The 13,588-nt window shown below is 36.6% G+C and overlaps 1 protein-coding gene across 23 annotated transcripts in view; it reads left to right on the top strand.

Moving 5' to 3' along the window:
• Nucleotides 1-13,588, top strand: part of Ktn1 (kinectin 1) — an 84,616-nt gene that overhangs the window by 56,118 nt on the left and 14,910 nt on the right. For 14 of the 23 annotated variants that reach the window (XM_090344977.1, XM_090344978.1, XM_090344994.1 and 11 more), the window contains 5 exons: nucleotides 487-524; nucleotides 2,665-2,755; nucleotides 4,918-5,004; nucleotides 8,703-8,792; nucleotides 13,443-13,523. In XM_090344977.1, the coding sequence (XP_090201103.1) occupies nucleotides 487-524; nucleotides 2,665-2,755; nucleotides 4,918-5,004; nucleotides 8,703-8,792; nucleotides 13,443-13,523 (387 nt within the window). The remainder of the gene's footprint in view (nucleotides 1-486; nucleotides 525-2,664; nucleotides 2,756-4,917; nucleotides 5,005-8,702; nucleotides 8,793-13,442; nucleotides 13,524-13,588) is intronic. The other 9 variants (XM_090344998.1, XM_090344995.1, XM_090344990.1 and 6 more) reach the window with 1 other exon arrangement.

Here is a 13,588-nt window from a genome sequence, read left to right as displayed (position 1 = left end):
ATGGGTGAACCAGATAGACCTGAATGTGTTTTGAAAGACAAAGAATTACAATGCCTGTTGACAAGTAATTTCTGTAGTTTAGGAGTTTGTAGTCAAGGAATAAATACCATATCTTAAGTAGTGTATTTGTTATGTAAAATTAACTTTTCTGGTATCCATGAGCAAGCTAACTTGTGGATTTCATTTTTTGACTTTTTGAACACTTAAAATCTTAAAAATAGTGAAATATAAATTAAAGTGCTGTACACATAGGAAATAAATAATAAAGAGTTTTTGTAGTCTAGGTAAGGATGGAGAATTTGCATTGAGTTTTAGTAAAACCACATGAGTAACATCAAGGTTCTGGCATGTGGCGTGTATAATACTTTTTTCTTTAGTGTTGTCTTAATTTATATGTGAGAATTTAATTTTCTTATTGTAAGGAATGTTTAGTTTTGATGGGCTGGGAAGATGGTGTTTTGAAATGACATTTACCTTTTTTAATAGGCACCTTCCTTTCCCCCTCATGAGGAATTACTAAAAGTGTAAGTAAAAAGTTTGGTTGACAGTTTGGGAAGCGGTAGTGTGTGTGTGTGTGTGTGTGTGTGTGTGTGTGTGTGTGTGTGTGTGTGTGTGTGTGTGTGTGTGTGTGTGTGTGTGTGTGTCAGGGATGGGGAGGAGGAGGAAGCCTGCAGGACTGAGATTTGAACTCAGAGGCTCGCTGCTTGGTGCACTGGTACTCTACCACTTGAGCCATGTTGCCAGTGAACTGGTAACTTTTTATATGCTAAATTACAGTTCTCAGAGAAACAAGTTAATGTAACTATAAGCATCACTAACTTCAGTGGCTGTACTCCAATCTATTATCAGTGTATCACAGCTTTGCCTTTGGCTGATGTGCCTATTGCATTTTGAACTTCTAAAAAAGTTTGTAGACTTTCTCAAGGCTAGAGCTCTACCAGTTGAGCTGCAGCACCACTTCTGGCTTTTTTCTATTAATGTGGTACTGAGGAATTGAACCTGGGTCTTCATGCATACTAGGCAAGCACTCTACCACTAGGTCAAATTCCTGGCCCATTCTTTCAATATTTTGTTATGAGGAAATACTGAGTGAAATTAAACTGTACTTTAAATGATTTATCTTCAAATTGCTGTTTTCCTACCCTGACTTGCTTGCTTATTCTGGATCATATATAATTAACTTGTTCAGATTTTGGCTCCCCTCTTCAATTTTTAAGAAAACTTAGAAAAGAATTGCTGGCTGACAAGAAAAATGTTTCAGCAAAGAAAAGAAAATCATCTTCAAAGAGAGCAATAATAAAGCTCTTAAGAGCCTACTAATTATTTCTTATAAGTTACATTTCAGTGTGCTAAATGCCAACCTTGTGAAGTATTTTAATGTGTAATAAAGGTAACTGACTCTTTCCCTTCTTAGCTTGTTTATAAAGCTGGTCCTTCACTAAGGCTATTACTATTTTAAATTGAATCTTGTGGTTAACTATATAAAGCATGATATACCATCTACCTCTGAGTTAAATCCAGTTTTGAAACATTTTTGGTAAAGGACCTGGTAATGAGTATTTTAGGCTTTATCAGCCTTTTGTTTCATTCTGTTTTTCTTTTTAGTAAAGGTTACTTTCTTTTTAGTAAAGGCTACTTTCAGGAACATCAAAATAGGTAGAGTTTGGCATTTCACAAATGTACCACTGCATGGAATGCTGAGTGAAACAAGGAGATTTCTTCTCAAAAAAAGCTATTGGGCTGGGAGTGTTGCCTAGTGGTAGATTGCTTGCCTAGCGTGCATGAAGACCCAAGTTCAATTCCTTGGTACCGCATACATAGAAAAAGCTTGAAGTGGTGCTGTGGCTCAAGTGGTAGAGTTCTGGCCTTGAAAAATTGCAAGTACAGTGCTTAGGCCCTAAGTTTAAACCCCGGACTGGCATTAAAAAACGAAGTTAATAAAAATAAAGCCATCAACAACTGTTGGTTCATACCAGACAGTGAGTTGGCCAATCCTTATAGCTATTTGTGTGGGTGATATAGCTGTAACATCTGTTACTTTACTGCCCCGTGGATCACTAGAGTTGATTCAGGCAGTGAGGCTGACTAGGCAGTTGTCAGTTCCCCCTCCTTCTCTAGTTTATGCATTGTCTGCACATATGCATGAAACTGCACATTCTGCTGAAGAAGATAACCATCCCCCACAGAAAAGGACAATTCTTTGGTCAGTAGTGTATGAACACCTATGCTCTTCAGCTAGGATCTCCAAATAGCTCTCAAGAGTAGCGGTCTGATTTATCTCTAGTAGTTAGATCCTTATATATTGTCTTACGCCTAAGAAAGAGATATATTTGCCAGGAGCCAATGGGTCATGCCTGTAATCCTACCTATTCAGGAGGCTGAGATCTGAGGATCATGGTTCAAAGCCAGTCTAGGCACAAAAGTCTGTAAGACTCTTATCTCCAGTTAACCACCAGAAAACTGGAAATGGCGCTGTGGCTCAAGAGGATAGAGTGCTGGCGTTGAGTTGAAGAGCTCAGGGACAGTGTCCAGGCCCAGAGTTTAAGGTCCCCCCCTCCCCCATATATATATATATATATATATATATATATATATTTGCAATTTAAATTTTGAATTTTTTTGTTTGTTGATTATCTAAAATACATTGTCTACGTTCTGATTTAGGATTTCAGAAAGAGAGAACGAAATAATTGGTCTCCAGAATGAGCTAGATTCTTTGAAGAATGCTGTTGAACACCAGAGGAAAAAAAACAATGTAAGTAAATCTTTTATCAGAATGAAGCTTTTCTTAAGTGGTAAAAGATGAGCTGATTGATGTAATCGATTTGTACTTCAGATGCTTTAATTCCTTGCAAGAAATTATTGATTTATTATGTATAACTTTGGGGGGATTGTTATTAACTGTTTTCTTGGGCAACAAATTTTTTTTACTTGGTGAGAAGACCAAATTTTATGCTTTGGAATGTCATCGTAATGATATTCATTATTAATTTGGAATGTCATTTTATACTTTGGAATATCATATAGTAGTTGTAATTATTGCATCTTTAAATTTTTTCTTTAAATTAAAAATGCCAGTTGACTTTGTTGAACTCACATTGGGAAAATAATCCTTCAAATTCAGCCTTTTAAAATTAGAGGTCTTTTGCCAGGAGTTTGGCCTAGTGGTAGAGTGCTTGCCTAGCATGCACGGAGACCTGGGTTTGAAAAAAAGCTGGAAGTGGTGCTGAGGCTCAAGTGGTAGAGTTCTAGCCTTGAGAAAGTCTAAGGACAGTGCTCAGGCCCTGAGCTCAAGCCCAGGACTGGCAAAAAATAAATAAAAAAATAGAGGTCTTTCTTACGTAGGTTAGCCTTTCTGAAGACTAAAAATAAGGTCTGTGTTCAAACTTAACGTTCTCACTAGTCAAATTCTCAAGCCTTCTGAAACATTCCTTTTAAAACTTAGAAGTGCAAATTTTAGTAATTAAGTCTGTTAGAGACCTAAGAACCTTTACACTAACAACACTCAAATAGAAACATTCTCTAGCACTTTTATTGAACAGATAAATAGTGAATATGGGTAAATCTTACAAATTTCACTCTACCAGACGATTACAACCTGTAGAGACCAACCATCTTGCTAGAGAGGACATTTTTGGACACAAAGTGGTTACTAAGTCTTAAGCAGGACTAAAATGTTATGAAATCTAAGGGATATTTATATTAAATGGATATGTGGTTTATAATGTAAGTTGGATTTTCTATGTTTGTGTTAAGTTGTTAATTTAACAAGTTGGAATTTTCCTGTACCTCTGAGTTTGTCAAAATTAGGCATGTGAGTTGACTTTTGTGTGTTGCGAAATACCATTAACAGCATTGCTTAATCCAAAAACTTGAGGTGAACTTGCCAGTATACTGTTAACACCTGTATTTTATTGTTGGGATTCCGAGATAAGGAGTACATGACACATTAGCAGCAGCAGCACTACCCATGCCCGTGGAGCTTGTGGAAAGAGCCAGGACACTGGAAGCCAGTAGGGTGCAGGGTCAGTCCATTCTAGTTCTGCCACTCATTTGCTGTTAACAGTTGGCCAGATTTCTTAAACCTCATCTGCAAAATGAGCAAATAGCTCATAAATTGTAGGCATTAATGAGGATGAATGAATGCCAAGTACAGTATTTGATAACTATTTAGTAAAGTTGAGTATTGGCTTTGTTTGTTTAGATTCCTACTTCTGACATAAGCCTGAAATATGGTGAAACTGTTTTTGTGTACATTTGCTAATGAAATCTGTTAAAATCTGGATCTATCAGAGCTGTTTTCAGTGACTTGCTTCTTGTAAAAAGAATGTGTTTTATGGTTTTCCTAACTTTCTTATTTGCTGAGGTCGACTAGCTTATATAATTCATGTCAGCTGGTTTTGTAGTGTACATACCATGCCAAGAAAGAACATAGCGAGTTACTGTATCATTCCTAGATCGGTTGGAAATCTATTAATTTTGTTAAAGGTTTTTGCTAAAACAGAGTTAGAAGGAAAGTAAGCACTGCACTGTACTGTCTCTTGATGATATTGGGCCTTGTTTTATAATCAAGTGGAAGATATTACTAGTACTTACATGTTGTTCTGTCCTTAATCCTTTAATGTTTGGTGTATTTGTAGTCTTGATTGTGTCTTTACTTTGTATGCTTTCTTCTTTGTCAGATGTAGTAATGTTTCAAAAGCTGGCATATTAGGTGTATATACTAAAACATGAAAGTAGGCCTCTTTTCTCATTCAAACTTCTAAACATTTTTTTTTATTTTTTGCTAATATTTTCCCATTGAAGTAATTTTTCAGTAACCAGCATTTAAATGCAGTGCAAAAATACTGATGAAATAAAAAGCAAAAATCTTTCAATAATGGATAAACTGAAATCATTCTTTCTAAAAATGATTAGGACCTTCGGGAGAAAAACTGGGAAGCAATGGAAGCATTGGCATCAACTGAAAAATTGCTGCAGGACAAAGTGAACAAGACTTCCAAGGTTGTAATGCTAACTCCTAGAAGCAATCCACTGAACAGAGAAAATCTGCAGCTTTTCCTAAAATCAGACTAAAGCATTGAATTTTACTGCAATTTAAATATAAAATCTCCTTATCATCCACACCTCTCATCTCTGTCCTCTATGCTGTTTTCATCTATTCCTTGAGGCTTTGAGCATGTTGTTGTTTGGTTGGGAATGACTGCATCATTAGATCTTTGGTAAACTGGAAAGTTTCAGAAGACTTACACTATAAATGCAGGCCTTTGTCAGGCAATGTGTTTTTTGGAATAGTTGAGAGAACTTTGATGAAAACCTCCTAACAAACTTAATTAGAAGACACATTTGCACACCTGGCATGATCTGTGATTCATACCTAGTGAACTACGTTTTATGGGACACACCAAGAAGACTTAAGCAAGTCTTAAAAGTCTTAAGTATCACCAGAAAGGGATTAGTTCTTAGTGTGTTTCTGGGGATAGTTCATTACAAGAAGGGGAGTTAATTTGGATTTTTAAGTAGTTGTAAAGTATTATGCCATTATCATACTTGGTATAGAATATTAGTATGATATTCATTAGAAAGAGTACTTCAGTACTTCTGAAGTATTCCTTTGTCTTCAAAACAATGAAGGACAGCCAGGGCCTAGTGGCTCATGCCTGTAATCCTCCTGTAATGAGGAGGCTGAGATCTGAGGATTGAAGTTCAAAGTCAACCTCAGGCACCAAAGTTCATGAGACTCTTACCTCCAATTAACTATCAGAAAATTGGAAATGGCGCTGTGGCTCAGGTGGTAGAGTGCTAGCCTTGAGCTAAAGAGCTCAGAGACAGCACCTAGGGCCCAGAGTTCAAGCCTTATGACAACCAAAACAACAACAACAAAACAATGAAGGACATTCTCCTTGAGCTTAAGTTGTCTGTTGTATATGAAGAATTATAATGGAGAAATGAACTGTGAGAATTAAACAATAAGAAAAAATTTGTAGATGAAGGAACCTGTATGGTTTTCTTCAGCATTATAAAAATGTTTTGTGCAGCAAGGTAATCTGTTGAAATTTTATTTATTTATTTATTTTTCCTTTGGAATATTTTTTTTTATTTTTTTTTATTGTAATTAGTAAAAGGGTTACATGATATTTGCCAGACAGAAGGTGCATTAATTCACATACATTGATACCCTTTCACATGTCTTGGTACCTGTTTCCCTCCCCCCCCACCCCCCTCTGTTGAAATTTTAAATGCATGTTTTAAGGAAATTTGAAAGAGTGCTTGGCAGAACATAGTTTTATGAGTTTGGTATATTTATATTTGTGGCTTTATTTCCTTTAATGCAGTGGATTTGTATTTACTTAAAATCTTATTCATCGGTTTAATTTCCACTAAAATTTAAATGAGACGGCTGGCATATACTAGAGAAATTTAGGACAGAGAATAGAAGAGTCTGGGTCAGGTAAGGTGTTAATTGCTTCATTTTGCAGTCCCTTTTGTCAGAAGACTTGGGTGTGATTTCTGGTTGCCTCTGTCTTTGTTTTCTGTTAACAGTTGCCTTTTTGCTTTTGTTAGCTGGGAACTGCTGATCCTAGCATTACTAGGGATGTGATAATGCTACCCACCAAAGGTTTTCTTGCATATAATAATTTTTAAAGAAAACTGCAACTTATGTGCTTGATGGCTTCTTGCATAGCCAATTATCTACAGAGTAGAGTTTATAGTGGGTTTTTTTTATTGTAACCAAAATTAGATGGTTTTTACATAACATAGGGGATAAAGTGATATTGATTGACCCAGTGTTACAAGTTGTGTTGTAAGAAGTAAAAACTAGAAAATTTTAGTGTTTTAGTTGATAAATCGGTCAGTAGACGAAAGTATAGTGGAGACTTTAATATTTCCTGGCTTTCAAGGGTTTCAAACTGTTTTTGTTAAATGAAAAATTTTCAGCCACAGTTGTTAATAAAGAGTACAAGTAACTTACCGTTGTGGCTTTGGATTATGTTACAGACTTAAGTTGTTTTTTCTTTTAAGTTTTTAGAGCATACTTGTTCTACAGTGTCTTTTTCATTGCATTAACAATGATCAAAGTTATTTCTGAATTGTCTGAAAAAGCAGTGGTTTTCTTTGAATGAAAGATAATATACTTCATTCTCAGTAGTTTGTATTCTTACAGTTTAGCAAGGTTAACTGAATAGTTGAAAATACCTCAGTAAAACACCTATCTTGAAATATTGCCACTAATCCTTAATAAATTAACTGCTTTTTTGTGTGTAAAAGGTACGGTGAGGGCCAGGAGTTTGGCCTAGTGGTTAAAGTGCTTGCCTAGCATGTATGAAGACCCGGGTTGATTCCTCGGTACCACATACATAGAAAAAAGCCGGAAATGGTGCTGAGGCTCAAGTGGTAGAGCTCTAGCCTTGAGAAAGTCCGAGGACAGTGCTCAGGCCCTGAGCTCAAGCCCAGGACTGGCAAAAAAAAAAAAAAAAAAAAAAAAAAAGGTACGGTGAGATCTCTAGTTTTGTTGTGTTTCAGTTAGATTTACATCTGAGTAAATTTTCTGAAATTGAATTGTGTCCATTTGGAGTCATTAATATATTTCAAAAAACCATCAAAATGATATTTGAAAGACAAGGCTGAGGCATTGCTAGCCTGTTTGCTTTGTGACTTGTTGAAATTCCTGAACATTGTTTGAGGTGATTTTTGTTGGCTTGGTTTAGGTGCGCATTTTAAAAGTTGTCTCTCTCTCTTTCTCTCTCTCTCTCTCTCTCTTTTTTTTTAAATTAAAAGCCATCTGTAGAAGTAGGTTCAGCATAATTTGGGTGGTGGGTGACATTGACTATGTGATGGCATAATTACCCTAATTTTGACAAACCATGATTTTGAGTGTGTAATTGATACCCATTACAGCTAATTCATAATCAGCAAATTTAGACTTAAACCATTTGCAGGTGTCAGAATTAATCTTTTTAATGCTTGATGTTAGTAAAATCATTTTTTCCTTGTTGTTTTCTCCCATTTCTGCCACCCATCCAACTTTGATGGTACTTTGTTTAATATAAATAGAATCATCTAACCTTGAAGTTGGAAATACACAAGTTACCCTTTTATTCATAGGGCATTATAGTCTCATTGGTGATGTATTTTGTAACTCAGATTTCTAAAATTAACACACAGTAGCGGAGGACTTCACATATATTGGCACAAGCGTTTTCTTTGTGATCTTTTACACATTTGAAGCTTTTTTTAGAGATTTACTAGCTAGTAAGCCTCAGTTATGTTTCCAGATATGTATTTCTTTGTGAGGCAGTTGGTATCCTTTTACTTGTAGGAAGTAGGATGTGTGTGTGTGTGTGTGTGTGTGTGTGTGTGTGTGTGTGAGAAAGAGAGAGAGAGGAAATATAAGTGAATTAATGGTTCCTCTAGAAACAAATCACTTGATTTCTAATGCCAAGGAAAATGTCCATATTGTTAGATATTGTTTTGGTTTGATTAATATAAAAAATTACTTTATAGGATGCTTTAGAGATTTTGCAGATTTCTTAATGTAAATACTTTCAGTGCCTTAAAATGGGAAAATTTTCATTTGTTAGTATTGAAATAATTTTTCATTGACGTTTTCTTCCTCTAGAGGTTAAAATATTGTAGCCTTTTAAGAACTTTTTCTCAGTTCTATTATTTTCTAAGTTTTATTTGGTATATCTTCTGCTTAGGAAAGTCAACAACATGTACAGTCCGTTGAATTGGAGGCTAAAGAAGTTCTCAGAAAATTATTTCCAAAAGTATCTGTCCCTTCTAATTTGGTAAGACTAATTTACTATTATTAGCTTGACATTATTCAAAAACATTGTGGTTGCACAGCATTTACAGTTATGTCTGCACTTGATTTTATATTGTCTGCTTAATCTATCCCATTATTATTTATCAGGGGTGCTTTTGAGTAGATAGAAATAAAAACTTAGTTCAGAATTCATATTTATTTATGTGAAACTTATTCTGTTGAATAAGATTTCTAAGCTTTATTAACACTTTAGTTGGAAAAAAGTATTTCTGAATAATCACTGAAGTCAGTAATATTCTCGATGGCTTTGTTCAATGTAGAACTTAATTCTAAGTGATTACATCTTAGTTTTAACAACAATTTATTTCTTACATATTTTATACTATGAACCAGGCTCTACATTTCAGAACTTAAGGTTTTGGTCATCTATTAACTTCTTTAAGCAAAGTCTTGAAGATAATAGAGAACAACTTTCTTTACTTAAGGTTGAACAAGTTGGGAAAGAAAAGTGACTTTTGCTCAGAAAATACAGTAAATCTTTGAGAGCATATTTTAGCATATGAAAGCATATGACTATTTGAGAATGCCAGTGAGTGTACATGTCAGTTTCCTAAAATGCTGGGGAGGTCTTTGTCTGTTTGAATAGAAAGGTGTGTATGTTTCCAATGGTATTGAAACTCGAATACTGAATCTAGTTCTCCATTTCAGCAATTATCACTACATGCCTGCATAAACAATCATATTTCATCTCCATTACTTTGAAAGAATTCAAGCCTCTGAACATTTCATCTGTAAATATTTTAGTATATTACTAAACATAATAATTCCTTTCTTAAGATGGCTACATTAAAAATACACCCTCAATTTCATTTAGTCAATGTATTCCTCTAATTGCCATAAAATTTTTTTTTTTTTTTGCCAGTCCTGGGTTTGAGGTTAGGGCCTGAGCACTGTCCTTGGACTTTCTCAAAGCTAGAACTCTACCACTTGAGCCTCAGTGCCACTTCCAGCTTTTTTCTATGTATGTGGTACCGAGGAATCGAACCCGGGTCTTCGTGCATGCTAGGCAAGCACTCTACCACTAGGCCAAACTCCTGCCCCCCCCCAGTTTTTTTTATAATTAAAAATAATTCATAGTAACTTAGCTGTCTATCTGTCTATCCATCTATCTATCAATCTATCTACCTACCTACTCCAGATACTGAGGCTTGAACTCAGGGCCTGTGTGCTATTCATTAACTTTTTCATTCAAGGATTGCACTCTGCCACTTGAGCCACAACTCCATATCTGGCTTTTTGGCAGTTAATTGTACCTAATTTATTATATTCATTAACTGCTCATGGTATGGGTTCACCTCTTTCTCTTGGGCGCTCTGGTTTCTGTAGATGTGAATGTTGAAGATAGTATAAGCCAACTTAAGCTTGTTCTATTTTGTAGTCTGAGTTTAAGTTCTTTCTGTCTTGGATTACATTTACATACAGCCTTTAACTTTTTTTTTTTTGCCAGTCCTGGGCTTGAGCTCAGAGCCTAAGCACTATCCTTGGGCTTTCTCAAAGCTAGAGCTGTATCATTTGAGCCTCAGTACCACTTCCAGCTTTTTTCTATGTATGTAGTACAGAGGATTTGAACCCAGGTCCTCATGCATGCTAGGCAAGCATTCTACCACAAGGCCAAACTCCTGGCCAGCCTTTATCTTTTTAATTAAAAAATTAAAGTATAGAACACAAACTCTTTTCTTCATTGTAACTATTGAGAATATAATCAGGCTTTAGCCTGACCGGTTTTAAAAATTTCTATAGTTGAACTGATGAAAAGTCTTGGCTCTAAGTAGCCAGGAAAACAGGCTGTTATAAAAACATTTTGTATTTTTTCTTATGGTGTGATCTGTTTTAGCTTTCACTCCATATTATTAGTGGATTTATTTATTTATTTTTTTCCCTCTGTGACTGGGGCTTGAACTCAGGGCTTGGGCATTGTCCCTTAACAACTTCTTGCACAAGTCTAGGGTTCTACCAGTTGAGCCACAGAATCATTTCCAGTTGTTTCTGTGATTAATTGGGAGATAAGAGTCTCACAGACTCCTGCCTGGGCTCACTTTGACTCACAATCTTGAGATCTCAGCCTCTGCTAGATTCGCAGATCTCAGATAGGATTACAGGCATGAACCACTCGTGTTTGGCTGTTTAGCAATATTTTATGAGCCAACTAAATTAGCCATTGGTAGTTTATGTTTTTCAAAAAATGGTTCAGGTTTACCAACAGTAAAATACTTCTTTTAATGTTACAAATCTCTGCTGCCCCTTTTTTGAACTCCTGATTCTCCTACCTTGGCCTCCCCCCCTTTTTTTTTGTTGATTATGGTGCTTGAACTCTGGGCCTGGGTGCTGTCCTTGAGCTCTTCAGCTCAAGGGTAGATCTGCGCATTTGAGCCACAGCGCCAATTCCTGCCACAGCCTTTTGAGTGCTGAGATTACATTGTGCATCACCATGTCCCAGCCAAATCCATTCTTTTTTTTCTTTGAGGAGAGGGGGTGCTATTTTTAGGCAAGCACTTTATCACTTGAGTCATATCCCTAGCCTTTTTTGCATTTAGGTTATTTTTCAGGTAGAGTCTTCCTTCTTTCCTGGCCTGGCCTGCACCTTCTTTCTCCAACTTAAAACTTCCCACTATAGCCATACTCACTTTTTGGCCAGTTCTGGGCTTTGAACTCAGGGCCTGAGCACTGTTTTTGGCTTTCTCAAGGCTAGAGCTCTACCATTTGAGCCACAGCACCACTTCTGGCCTTTTTCTATGTATGTGGTACCAAGGAATCGAACCCTGGTCTTTTGTACATGGTAGGCAAAGCATTTTACCACTAACCCAAACTCCTGGCACCTTTTTTTGTTGAGATGTGGTCTGAACTAAATTTTGCCAAACTGACCTTAACCACAGTCTTAATCTCTGCTTCCCAGAAGCAAATGATGCCTGTAATATATACATTGTTTGTATCAGTTAACCTATCAGCACAAACATTTGTTGTATTTAAGCAAATGAATGTGTTTGTCCTATGTGGGTTTTTGTTGGTGGTGGTGGGGCTTGAACTCCTCGGGGCCTGGGCACTATCCTTGAACTTTTTTTCACTCAAGGCTGACACCACCACTTGAGCCACAGTTCTGCTTCCAGCTTTTTGCTAGTTCATTGGAAGTAAGAGTCTTCCTAAGCCTAGGTTGGCATAGAACATACCTGAGGTCTTAGCTTCCTGAGTAACTAGGATTGTAGGCATGAACCACCTGCGCCTGCTTACTATGATTTTAAAAATACTTCCATTATATTTCTTGAAGAATTGGTGGTACTGTGGTTTGAATTTGCTGTATACAAGCATTTTACCCCTTGAGCCACGCCACCAGCCCCCTTTTAAAAAGCTTCAGTGATTTGTCACACAAGGGTCTCCAGCTTTTTGCCTGGGCCATTCTTGGGCTATGTCTCCCTTCTTCCATGTAGCTGAGATGATAGACATACCTTGATCCTCAGAGTCTCTGCCTTCTGAGTAACTTGGATTATACACATAGGCCACCACATCCAGCTGTATTCCTTAATTGACTGAAGCATTGCCAGGAATTTTGCCACATTTTAAAGAATTTGAATCCACTGAACAAAATGTGTTCAGTTGAGTTTTCATTTTTTTGAATTTGACAGACTTACTTATTTATTTTAGCCAGTCCTGGGGATTGAACTCAGGGCCTGGGCACTGTCCTTGAACTTTCTCAAGGCTAGAGCTCCACCATTTGAGCCTCAGCACCACTTTTGTCTTTTTTCTATGTATGTGGTACCCAGGAATCGAGCCCAGGCCTTTGTGCATGTTAGGCAAGCACTCTAATTCCCGGCCCATACTTAGTTTTAAAGAACAATTTTACTTAAGTTTTGAAAAATTATTTGTTTTGGATTTTTAGTCTTTTAAAGTTGGCTAATGTAAGTTGTCAAAACCAAGTTTCAAACTAGTGCTCCTACTCTTGAGTTCAAAATTCAGTTGCAGATATTTTTGGTCTGGATAAATAAGACTATTTTGATGGTGATGCATAAGTAATTTTTAACTTTTTAATTGTTACAATGGTGACATACAGTTAAATAAGTTAGATAATGAGTACATTTATTTCTGGACAGTGTCACCCCTTCCTTTGCTCTAGTATCTCCCTCTCTCCCTCTCCTTTTCCTTCTTCCCATTCCCTGATTCTCCCCCCCCCCCCCCCAATCTTCCTCTCCTTCCTCCCCCTCCTTCTCCCTCCAGTCCTGGGGCTTGAACTCAGGGCCTGAGTGCTGTTCCTAAGCCTCTGTGTGCTGAAGGCTAGCACTCTACCACTCGAATCACTCCTCTCTTTCTGGTTTTTTTCTGAGTAGCTTATGGAGATAAGAATCTCATGAACTTACCTGCCTGATCTGTCTTCCTCAGATTTCATCCTCCTGAGTAGATAGGGTTACAGCATGAGCTACCTTCACCCATCAGTCTGTTTTTCACTTTTAAGGCTAGATTACATTTAGTTTATGAAAGTTATATTCTTCAAATTTTTAAGTATGATAGTGTTGTCCATGTAAGTTTCTTTTCTAATAAGCTAATTTGGTTACTTGAATGCTTGATATATTTTAGACTTTTTTTTTTTAAGAAGTGGGTAATTTTGAGTCTCTTTCCCCTACAGAATTACAGTGAATGGTTACATGGATTTGAAAAGAAGGCAAAAGAATGTATAGCTGGAACTTCAGGTTCAGAGGAGTTGAAGGTTAGTTCAAGAGGTTAACTCATTATTGTGAGCTTTGGAATGGTAAAAAGATATATTATTGCTAG

Source organism: Megascapheus bottae, chromosome 14 (genome assembly GCF_031878675.1).
Source record: "Megascapheus bottae isolate mThoBot1 chromosome 14, mThoBot2.hap1, whole genome shotgun sequence".
Lineage (NCBI taxonomy): Eukaryota > Metazoa > Chordata > Mammalia > Rodentia > Geomyidae > Megascapheus > Megascapheus bottae.
This window is presented reverse-complemented; position numbering and strand designations above follow the sequence as displayed.